Source organism: Galleria mellonella, unplaced genomic scaffold, assembly GCF_026898425.1.
Source record: "Galleria mellonella isolate WM207_F2 unplaced genomic scaffold, CSIRO_AGI_GalMel_v1 utg93, whole genome shotgun sequence".
In the NCBI taxonomy this organism is placed as follows: Eukaryota; Metazoa; Arthropoda; class Insecta; order Lepidoptera; family Pyralidae; genus Galleria; species Galleria mellonella.
The window spans coordinates 950,520-963,191 of record NW_026442176.1 but is presented as its reverse complement, the minus strand read 5'-3'; the positions used below and the strand labels follow the sequence as shown (position 1 = coordinate 963,191).

Sequence of the window (12,672 nt, the reverse complement as noted above, 5' to 3'; positions counted from 1 at the left end):
CTAGATCTGATAAAACCTAGGGCCTAGATGTCAGTTTTCGAGTGCTGAGTCAGATTGGCATGGTGCCAACGCTACCGACGTCGCCTGTCCTAAAACCTCGTCGACATGAATTATCGCTACTGAATTGGAACCGTTGAGCCAATTTCTTTCAATAAAAAGAATTTCGTTTCAGTATATTGTATAATATATTCAGCTGGAATTCCAAGCAAAGACGAAACTCTATATAGCTGTGAGAGTATTTCGATTTTAAGATTTTTGACAAGATTTTGCAGAAAATAATTTATATATTAGGTAACACTATTATGTAAGTCATGCTAGTATAATTTTGTAACATTATGATGGTAATTTGCCATGTGCAAAGAATAAGCTACTCTTTTTTTTCTCCTGTTGGTATCGTAATAGGCAACTAAGGGATTCAACGTAACATATTCTTTGAAAATTTATGATAATCATGTAATCTATACGTCATTAGCTTTATTTTAATTGGCAGAATATTTCGAATTAAAATAAATCTAATAACGTCTTATACAGGTGCAATCTAAATTATTATTATACTTTTAATAATAAATTGCTGTCATTTTTTTTTATTTTTAATTCACTGAATTTTTAGTTCTCGTTTTTTTTAATTATTTTGATTTTAAAGTATCTACTATTTATTTATTATTTAATGACTTATACAGTATTTTAGTGTAATAAAAGTTTATATATGTATTCTTTATTGCACTTAAACAAAAGATACAGTGATTAGTTTAACAACTTGTTAGCAAGGGTAGCTTTATCTCTAAAAGAGAATTCTTCCAGCCAACCCAATGCAGTCAGAGAAAATAATTAGCGGGTAATCTAGTGCAGGAAACGTACAGATAAAAAGGTATACAAGGTAAATAGAATACAAATAAGTTTTTATTTATTAAACTTAGAATGGCAAACAAAGTGATAGAAAGCGGCTAGCGTCACCTATAGACATAAAAGCACCGTGGATAGAGTATTCTGCGACGCCCATGGCACCTTTCATGCGTTGTCAAATCTTGAGGACTTGGTGTTATGCCTCAGTACCTTGTAAATTTACTGTTATTGAATTCTATTCGTAGTGTATTAATAAATTGACATTATAAAGCTTAATTATAGAAATAAAAATCAATTTAGTACTCTTTTACACACATTGGGTTTATATTTTTTTGATGCGAGATTTATTTCATCATCATCATTCTTCATTCTTTAGTGTCCGTCTTAAATATGGGTATTATTATCCATTACACAGTTTATCATAGTCTGCCAGTTGACACTTTTCATTTGATATCTATAGGGGTTATTATTAGTAAAGGTTACCATGAAACGCCCGGACGTTTCATGGTAACCTTTAGTATTCTATACTGGATCTATAGCGATATTTTATCAGTCTTGTAGACGTGTGCAAAATTTCAATGCCGTACCTTTTACAAGTTTGAATTTGAAATTAATGTTACTACAATTTATTATAGGAAAACATGCTATCAGGTAAAGTTAAATATAAAACGATTAAATATAAAATAATTAAAATAAATATCTATAATATATGAGCATATTAGTATATTTAAGATAAAAAAAATGCATTTGTATAGATGAACATCTAGTTAGTATTATAATCTACTTAGTATTTACACAAAATTAAAGATAAACAACATAAGAACTCAGAGTAAACTAATCAAAATTGCAAGTAAAAGGTATATTCTAAGAAGGATGAACTCATAAAATACTTTTTACTGCTAATACATTCTCATGGAATGAAATGAAAAATATTTTACAATTCTAGTCGACGCAAGCGAACACTCGGGTATCCTCTACATCTACATATATAGTCGACGGAAGCAGAGATACTCATTAGAGAAACGAGCGGGAGTCAGCACGTGAGGTGGCCGCCAAATTTCCTAATAAGTAACGTACTTTGAAAGCTCGTTTGAAAACTTGCAAAGTGAGTGAACGCCAATTCTTTCGGGTATCTTTTCGAAGACAAATTAATATTTTAATTGAAAACAAAATATTGAAAATATCTTGACGATGAAGGTCTGTATTAAAAAATAAATCTCAATTTCATATTTAACGCCCAAAAGATGCTAATTTACTTAAAAATTAATTCAAACACAATTATACAATCGATCGAATGATTCTGCATTCTGTTAATAAAAATTTTCCTTATGGAAGAATAAAGGGGACGCCGTTGCTTATTAAGACTAATATTATATTAAAAAAAAATTTTTTCCCGCTGTAATGCCAGTCATATCAGGGCTACATCACTTCGCACTAAATTTTTTTTATTAAATCTTTTCAATGAGTTCTTTGAATTTGAAAATTGTGTACTCTATAAAGTAGCTATGTCTTTTGTGGTCTAAATTGATACAAAAAAATTGGATAGAGGCATATTACAAATAGTTGTACAACACTATGAATATTCATTTATTTTATTATTTTATACTTCTAGATTGTTGCATAGATTCTTTTTCCAATTCTGTCAATATAAAAGCAATGTCGTTTCTTAAATGACGTAGCGTAGACTTGCTCTGTGACTCACGTGTGTCTGTGACACATATTATAACGTAATTATGACACAGATTTGTGTGATGAGTGCCTGAGTATATATATATATATATATATATATATATATATATATATATATGCTTTATATATTATTATACTATTTATTTTAATAATCTAATATCCCATTACATGGGTTTCGATTCGGTTTAGTATACGGTTTTATTTTCTTGTACATATGGATTATAAAATATACATCTAGTAAATACAATAATAAGACGGATCGTTCGCATTCATTGGTAGTTAAGCCGATCTATAAATTGGACCGCTCCCAGATGTTACGGCTTCCCATCACGAATTGCTCAGTTCCTCGAGGGCGGTAAATAGCGAATTATTACGCAACCGTCACTTTTTTCTGTTTAACCGAGACTAGGTTATTTTATGTCGATTGGTTTTTCTTAATCAATAGTTACAAATTATTGTTTTGTGACGATATAAATCTATATTTTAGCTGTTAAAGAGACAAGAGATAAAAATAAATACATCACTCAACTAAATAGGGTAGTTTACTTTGTTTACTGCCATTTAAGTTAATATATGAATTTAGAGATATATTTTTAGTGATTGTTTACTCACCGGTCATTATTTTATATATTTTCTAACTTCTAATACTTGTATAATGTAGTTTTGAAATATTAAGTCCCTTTAATATCAATGTTATATTAAAATTATAACAAAATGTTTGACAATCGTTATTTAAGCCATTTCTGGTTTCAGTTTCCATCTACTAATTTAACTAGATTTCGGCTACTTTATTTACTTTATAATTTAAAAAATACCTTTTTTTACGTTTACATAGATTTTATTATTGAATGAAAACTAATAATCTCACTTCGACGTTTTTTTTTTATACAACTTAGAATGTTATCTCGCCTATAGACCAGTACCATCTCTATTTTTATTCCATATTCCTGATTTTTTTCCTCTGTACATTTTTTTCATTTATATCTTTTTGCAAACACAACTGCTTCACGATAGAAACATGAATGGGACAGAGGTACCCAAGCAATCGACTTTTGTTCAAAGTCTCCCTCTGGTAAAAAGTTTTCTTCCTCATCTTTATTTTTATTCCATATGATTTTTTTCGTATATTTTTTAAAACTAATTTTTATATCTTAATTTTCGGCTATTATTAATTTATTACAATTTATGTTTAGTCGAAAAAATAAACTGGGAGAAATTACTGTAGCTTGGTTTGATTTATCAGATTAACAATTATGATACTATTTACATTGAACTACTATTTACTGTAAACATTTTTAGTGACCGAAAATTCAGTTAATAATTATTAATTTATAAATATATATATAGCCTTATAAATTTACATATGCCAACATACGTTTTGGTCTATATAAGTTTATGAATGACTGAAGTTGTGTAAACAACTTTTCACACAAATTTACCTTTCTGCCGTCAAAAATTTGCTTAAAAACAAATGGCCGTAATCTAGTTATGTAAATAATTAGACATTATTATTTTTAAAATTTATGTTTATTTAGGAGACATTTTTTAAGTACTTACTCGATTACACAGTAAGTTCGTTAAAATTCTGTTGTGTTTGTATTCATATATAGACATAAGAAAACATTACAATTTGTATCATATTTGTTTCTTCTTAAATAAGTCTTCCTATGTTGTTTGTGTATCAACCGTTAACTGTTCACTGTTGGAAATAGTCCCTTCCTCCCTCATAAGGGGGGATTTGCCAGTAGTTGCCATGCTTGGCAGGCGGGTTGACGAGAGGGACAAGAGGGACGCTGCTGCCCATTTCTCCACAATAAGCTCCCATTGTCGCCTCTTACGAAAGGGCGTCAGGAGAAAAGAAAGGGTGGTTTATTTATATGCCGGGACCTACATGGCTATAGTCTTCCTATACTTATTATAAATTATAATCATTAAATGTTATTAATTATCATGTAGTTTTCGGCTGGCCAGCCGATAAAATAACTGCCCAAAATATCTGCCCAAAGTATCTAGCTTGCAACCATTTAACTTAAATATATATTAAATCTTTTTTCCCTTTCAATCAAAATAATACATATTTGACTTATCTTCATTTCATACTAAAATAACATTTATGTTTACCAAACGCCAAAAAGCTTTCTTAGATCTTATCTGGAAAAATACTTGTACGCATTACTATTTCTGTTATTGTAAATACACAAGCAGACTGTTTATCTTTGAGAGATCCACTAGCAAGACAATTGAATTAGTATAATACTACAAATTTGCGAAGATATAGGTATTAAATTTAAAAAATTGAGTAGAATCTAAATTTTAAATGAGTACAATAAAGTTTTCTTATTATTACGATATATGTACTACAAATTGGCCGAAAATTAATGGTATCGGTGTAATAAGTAACAAGTCGAGCTATATACTTATCGTGATACCAGACATTACTAATTAAAAAACCAAAAAATTCATCTGAGATAGACTTAGATTATATATATACGTGTATGTTCTGCAATATACTCATCTAATTTGTTACATTACTGAATACAAATAATACACTTAATTGTATAGATTTTTGTAATTTTTGCATATATCATGTGTACTTTTTGCAAAAATTTGCATTAATAATGGGTATTATTAGTAAATTTGAAAGGATCTGAAAATAAAAATTGACAACATAACGAGGTTTTTTTTTCTCCCTGCAAAAAATTAAAAGATGCGTTTGCCACCAGGGTGACCGGTGACCCCCGGCATGAGGTCGGGGGAGGCGGGCGAGGGCTCAGAACTGGCGGAGTTTGGCGCGCGCTGGCCACCGCCCTATACCCAGGGCTATGGCTGGCGCTCCGCCACACCGCAGCACCCGCCGGCGCATCATCTCGCGCGCCACTCACGCTCGCAGCAGGTTATACGATTTTCACCATAATAACCCACTAATGTTTACCAAAGGAAGACTTTGTATGTAATAGATATAGAAGAAGACTATTTTCTACATGGACACCTTTATTCTACCTATGTTTATGTCGTAAAGCAGCTATACTTGCATGTTTTTTTTTTTTAGTTTAAAGGGAATAGCAGTGAAATTACAGGATACAGAGGCATAAAATCATAATACCTACAACCACTTTTAATCACACCGCTCGTCATCGACAGGGAATTTATCCTACTACACGTTTGAACCTAAATGGTCACGTACAGTGCCGTTCCAAAGAAATTTTTTCCAAGAACGCTCAGGTTGTGGAATGAACTCCCTGCCAAGGTTTTCCCTAGAGACTACAGTTTGGGGTCCTTCAAAAAGGGTATATTAAGGTTTCTTCAGGGTTGGCAACGCGCACGTGACACCCCTAGTATTACAGACGTTCATAGGCTACAGTGACCTTTTACCATCAGACTGACTGTATGCTTGTTTGCCACCTTTGTGGTATAAAAAACGCCACAAGAGATATGGTGGGTATCATAGTATATTCTTTCTATATCCATCCAATGGTTAGTACTTTTCATTAAGTGAGTCACAGCTTTTTAGTCACTTAATAGGAGTATTATTAAAATGTCCTATTTGACACAGATGTACATATTAACTACTATCACTATACTAACACAATGACTTAGTTTAAGTTTTAATTATGTTTTTATTTTTTTGACCTAATATATTTTTAATAGGTGAAAATGGAATGGTAACCCTATTTCCGCTATAGACACCAGTGAAGAATAACATGTGAGGATGAAAGCAGGTCAGTTAGCTTATCCTGACGAATTAAACTAAAAATTAACTACAAAGGAGAAAACGCATGGAATGGGCCTATTTAACATCATTTTTAACAAGCTCTTTTACCAAAAAGTAGAGGTTAAAGCAATTATATCGCTATGTTTAGTGGTTACAGGACAGTAGGCACACTAGCTACGAGGCAGAGGACGCACGAGCTCGGACGCGAGGTGGCGTCTATTACTCCCCGCCGGGCACTTCATACACCATCGTGGAGAGGCCAGCCTCTTCACACGGCCACCACGCCCCATACTCACAACATCACTACTCTGGCAAGCTTTCGCGGACGCCTTACCTTGGATCTACCACTATTGCCAACAGCGCAGGTAACGACCTCAAAGAAAAGAAGGAATTGTTAAGGTTGTTTGGCGTCTTGAAATGTATCTGTATTGATTGCTATTTTGTTACTATTTATCTATTAATCTATTCAGCCTACATTTACCCATTGCTCGGCATAAGCCAACTTTTTGTCGCGCCGCTTGTAACAATCCTGTGCGATCCACTGCTTCCTCGCTATCTGCACTATGTAATTCGATCATCGTGTCGGTGATCTACCGGCGGTCCTCTGTCGCTCTCTTGGACACCATTCGTAACAGAATGGTGTTTTGGTTCATCGTCTATACTTCCTCCTAGCCAAGTGTCACTTCACGTCTATGTTCACTTTAACTTCATAATTTGTTTACCGCATTTGCTACTATCGATAACACAAATTGTCTGTAAATGCGATAGACTAAGTTACTTATTCAAAGTATGCTAAGTGCAGTCTATATAATATAGTATTTTTTTACACCATTACAAATGGCGATTGACCAGACTGGAAATTACGATAATCATCTATAGGCTTAAGGTTATTGTCATTGTAAAGCTCATGGCATTATACATACATTCATTCTTCTAAGGATTGGGACTTTATATCCATATATGTTGACTGATATTATAAATGTGAAAGTAAGTTTGTTTGTTACTTCTCGGTGTCAGTAACATAGTCTACAATCACATGGTCATGGGCTATTTTATATTAGGTTTGACAACTCCTTGGTTAGGTGTAAATAGTCGAGTACTAAAACTAGTACTATTTTAGGCATTAAATTATTTATTTTATAGTGCTTATTTGGAATATTTTCAAAACAAAATCTTAGAAATAAAATAAATTATTGATGCTGCACTGCACGTAATACTTTTTCAAATAATATTTGCTGTAAAACTATAATAATAGTAGCAAACTACATAAGAATTCGAAATTAGAAATAAATTTTATTTTACAGCAGGAGCGTCTAGCTTGCGAAATAGCACGAATCATTTGAGTGCGGCGAATGGCAAGAAACGTCCGATATCTCCAGAACAAGTGCTGCGGTTGTTTGGACAGGGCGGTGCCGCGGCACTGGGGAAGGCACTGCCGCCATCACATCCCCCAGCGCCATTACCAGCGCCCCTCCCCGCCAGGAGACATTCGCCTGCCAGTAGTCCGAGCAGCACCACGCACCATGTGAGCACATGTATACATATTTAACTATTACTATGACGACACAAGAGTACGTATATTTTAGTATCTAGACAGCTTGTCTAGATACTTGCATATACCCATAAAAAAAGACAATAAAGAAACTTTTAGTTAATATAATAATGCAAATTGTTTTACGAGTAGATAACTTTAATCACTTTAACTTAAAGCGACGCTTGGGCCAGGCAGTTAAAACTTTAGAACTCGGTTATAGAGTTTTAAGAAATAGCAAAGTATTTTTATAGTCAAATGATTTATACTATCAAGGGCTAATATTACCTAAGAAAAGTAAAAGCCCTTAAAGAAATGAAGTAAGGTAGCGACTGCATTTATGGTCTGTATTAATCATATATGTAGATCGATATCAAAATGGCGTCAAGGATGACACCTAAATGAACTATGCTTCTTAAAATAGCGCGGCGTGTGTTGCCGGCCTGGAGGGGGGGGGGGGGTGTCAACGTGTAAATAATTCTATGGGTGAGGCCACCGGCCACCGCAGTCGATACCACTACTTTATTCATGACCGCCGCGGCGGGCGTTTAGTTAGTAACAACGTGGATATGACCAGAGCAGTTTGAACAATATTCCGCATATTATTCATTCAAAAAAGGTTTATCCATTTTTTGTTGAGCCTGATTGCTTCGCAAATTAATACCTATCTGCTGGTGTTTAGTAATTACTTCATGTTAAAAATTTATGTAGGCTCATATGTAGGTAATCTAATGTGAGTTGGTTCATTAACGACAAAAGTATACATACCTAATTGGCTTTTTATTTTATAGAAAAAAAAACAATGCAAATTGAATCTAACTAATAATTGTAGCAAAAATTTTGTTTCTGATAATATATTTGTTAGGATAATTTTATAAATTAACTACCTCGTAATTTTTTTTTAATTAACTGAGATGATATATGATATTTTATTTCCAAAACCTTACCATAAATTATAAATAGAGTTTAGATTGTCTATTTGATAAGATTATCTACGATATGCTAGCTTAGTGGTAATTAATGAAACATTGCCGGGCGTGTCCATGCCAGGTATAATAGGCCATGGCCAACGTCGTTTGGGACATCATCCTCGCCGTCAGTTGAAGCCATGAAATTGTACGATGTACCGCGTATTAGGAATAAATTTTTTAAAACTGATAATGTTATTTATATATCATTTTTGTTACATTAAAACATAAGCCTGTAATAATTTAAAGGATACATACATTAAAAAATAATTTTGAATATATTCAATTTATTATCTAGCGTCATATAAAACAATATTAAAACAAATTCTTCTTTTATCCAGTTCTTGTTTCTATGTATTATATTTGTTATTTTAAGGATAGTACTAACGATTAGAGATGTACTTTAAAAAAATATGGGATTTGTACATCTTTGTAATATGAAAAGTGTTTCGAAGAGAGCCTAAGAGCGGAAAAGTGCGTGATGTGCTCATGTATTGAAGTATTTAGTGACGGAGTTTTTTTAATATCGTTTCCAAATTGGATTCCGCTGCGAATCATGAGGTACATACTATTTTTAATACTCTCCTTCTAACAGAATTCTTTCTGTACTATTATAACTTTATTATAAGCTTTTATTTATAAGGTTGCTCTAGTTTTGCCAGCGCGCATTCTGTTATCTCCTCTTTCAGTGGAAATATCGAAAAGTGTTTTCTAAGTGATGTTTCATTACAAAAAAAAATCTTATATACTATATGTATTTAGATTTCATATATTATTAAACATACAATGTATTTGAATACTATGTCAGTATATGCTTATCTAAGTATATAAAAATTTCAAGTTTCTAACTCCAATGGTCAAGGCCGAGTGTTGATTAGATCAGTCAGTTATTTATGAAGTTATATATGAAGTAGTTATATATGAAGACAAAAACAATAAATTTTGGTTTATTATAGAAATATAGAGTGGAAGGAATTATAAGTAATGAGATCTAGCGACTCTGTTGCTAGCCCTATATCTTATCAGGTCGACCTGTTTGCGATTCCACCTAGAAACTGTCATTGTTAATATTATTGAATTCGTCACAATAATGCAAGTGACCTGTTTATATCCTCGCTTGTCACTAGTTATTTGATTAGAATTAAATTCTGCCACTCTTAGTAGATATGTGATTGCCAATACTCATAGACTGACCACCACTTTTACTATCAGAAGTTCCACAACCTTCCTCCATATTAGCTATCAATCTTCGACTGCCATTTTATTTGCGCATATTTTGCACACCTCACCGATTTATATAAAAAGTCGCTATAGAAATATAATATATATAATTGTAAAATTTTATTGGAAGAAAATATCTGTTACGCACAATAAACTCGTAATTACTGATATATATGAATGTATCAATAAGTTAAAACAAATAATAAAAAGTATTATCCCAATATTGACTCTACAGTTATAAAGTAGCTATAAATAGATAGAGTGCCTAGCTGTACCCTGCTTTATTCACATGATTATTCAAAATATTTTATAATTTATGAATGACTGTGTTTATTTTATTATTACGAACATTTAGAGTATTTGTTCACTACGTTCTATGACATTACAGACATACAATAGAGTGATTTGTTTGACCAAGACATTTGTTGAAACATATACGAGATATGTGTGAAGTTTTAACATTTTAATTAAAATCTATTTATGTAATACTTATCTCATGATAACATGATAAATAGGCGGAGACATTGCCATTGCTCCATTTCGTCCGTTGCCTCCGTTACCCATTCTTAGCAACTCTAGCGAATATTCATGGAAAAATTCATTGTATTGTCTTTCCAACGTACACAACCTTATATTCAATAATTCGCTTTCATTTACACAAAGTAGTCGCTATTTTCTTTGTACTAGAATATTCAGAACTAGTTAATACCTAAGTAAACCTAAATGCCAAATCCGTGATCGATTTCTGCTCACTTTTTCTTTCGACAGTTACTGACGTGCGAAGGAAGTAGTTAATCAGTTTGCGGAATTTTGCAAAGTTCTCTGTAGGTTGTCAGTTTAGCCAACGGGGAATACTCCGCGGGTGATTATTCCGAGCTCACTTGTTGAATTTACCTCTGGTCCGTAGCAAACTTACAAACCTGATACATCTGTAATCGGAATAGGAATCTAATAAACTGAAATCCCACGTGAGCTATGCTAAGTTATTTCTCAGATATTTTTATTTCTATAAGTAAATAATTGACATTTATTAAGTCAATTTACACAATTTTTATTTGTTGTAGTCAAGGACACGCTGACTGATTTCCAGACTGATAAAGACGTGGTGATTCGGACCGTAGATCTCCTCTTCAATCAAAATATGATTTACTCGTAAATCAATTATGATAGGTTTATCTTATGATACTCGGGGATGACTGTTACCTGTAGGTTGTGTTTGGTCTTGATTATTTGATTTAATTTCAACCGGCTTCAAAAAGAAGGAGGTTCTCTATTCCGCTGTATTTTTTTTATTTATGTTACCTTAAAAATAAATTTTTCGAATCGGTTTAGAACGTCAGTTCTAAACCGATTTGAAAAATTTATTTTTTATCTGTAAGAATTTACTGGATGGTCCCATAGAAATCTTATCAAACTCGGTTTTTAATTTTTTTTTGTAAATGTTTTCAATGAAGAATTAAATATTGTTAATATCTTAGAACGTCTCTTATTTCTTATTTATTTAATCTCTAATCTCACAATGTTTGACGATGGTACTTTTTGAGCTACAGTCCGTATGAGGATAAAACATTAGTTTGTTAGTGAGGTTTAGTATTACGTCCCGTGGGAACTCGAGAGAGGAATGGTATTAGATACTATGTACGATGTTCTCTCGTCTTATGTTAGCTACGAGAGCCGGGACAGCTGTTGAATTCACAACAAGCAGCAACGGAATACGAGTAAATACATATGAATTTCTATACAATACAATTGTCATATCATTTGCATTCAATTTTTTTTTCAATAAATCTACAAAAATAGTTTAATCAAATGTCATCACAGATCATATCTCGTACATAATTTTATTTAATGCTATCCTATTATAACGTAAAAGGAACATGCCTAAGGCGTGTTTATTTACGTAAATGAAGATACTATTTATTTTCGGTTCAGTTAATTTACAAACGTCTTTACTAAATTGGCTGGGGTCTGATGTCCGTTGCATGATTCGATTAGTTGTCGTGGAGTTCAAGTATTATAAAAATATTTCTTGTATGACCTCATTGTGTGTTATTATTATGCAAAAAGTAGAAAGTAGTGTATACTTTTCTATGATAACACTAACTTATGTAACATATTTCATTTTTTATGTCAACACATTGAAAGTATCTTTTTTAGATGTTCCCCTTCGATATCTCCCTTCGAGAATGTGACCCTAATTTACACACCGTATTCAATGTAGTATATACCTACAGTATATACATATAGATACAGCCATCTGTTATGTATCCGTCTATAATCTGATAGCGGTTCGAAAGATGGATCCGTAATAAATATCAAGGGTTTCGGTCGCTCGCTGCTATCAGACCTCGGTGGCTCGAGGCTGTAGGAGCGAGCGACTTGTATTGCCTTTGAGATGCTAAACGTTCGCCTCAAGTAACATTGTTTGTGCAATGGAGGGGCTCGAGTTTTATTGCTTATGAACGACTCGTTGAGGGTAATATTGAGGAAAACAATTCTTAACAAAGTTCACGGTATTTAAATTGCTTTTTTCTAAAAGAGTATATCCAAGTATTTACTAATGGAACGTGCCTGAATATTTATAGGTTGTTTACGACGAAGACTGATTAATCGTCCGATTTATAAGTAACTTATCTTGTTCTTAAAATAAAAAGAAATTTTCTGATCGGCCTCACACAGGTTCTACACGAGACGTAGAAATTTAATAA

At 32.7% G+C, this 12,672-nt stretch overlaps 1 protein-coding gene across 7 annotated transcripts in view; it reads left to right on the top strand.

Moving 5' to 3' along the window:
* The window catches only part of LOC116412764 (whirlin), a 100,814-nt gene that overhangs the window by 21,338 nt on the left and 66,804 nt on the right, over nt 1–12,672 (top strand). For all 7 annotated transcript variants that reach the window (XM_052902572.1, XM_052902576.1, XM_052902574.1 and 4 more), the window contains exons 2-4: nt 5,256–5,425; nt 6,393–6,609; nt 7,549–7,769. In XM_052902572.1, coding sequence (XP_052758532.1) covers nt 5,276–5,425; nt 6,393–6,609; nt 7,549–7,769 — 588 coding nt within the window. In that variant the 5' untranslated portion in view covers nt 5,256–5,275. The remainder of the gene's footprint in view (nt 1–5,255; nt 5,426–6,392; nt 6,610–7,548; nt 7,770–12,672) is intronic.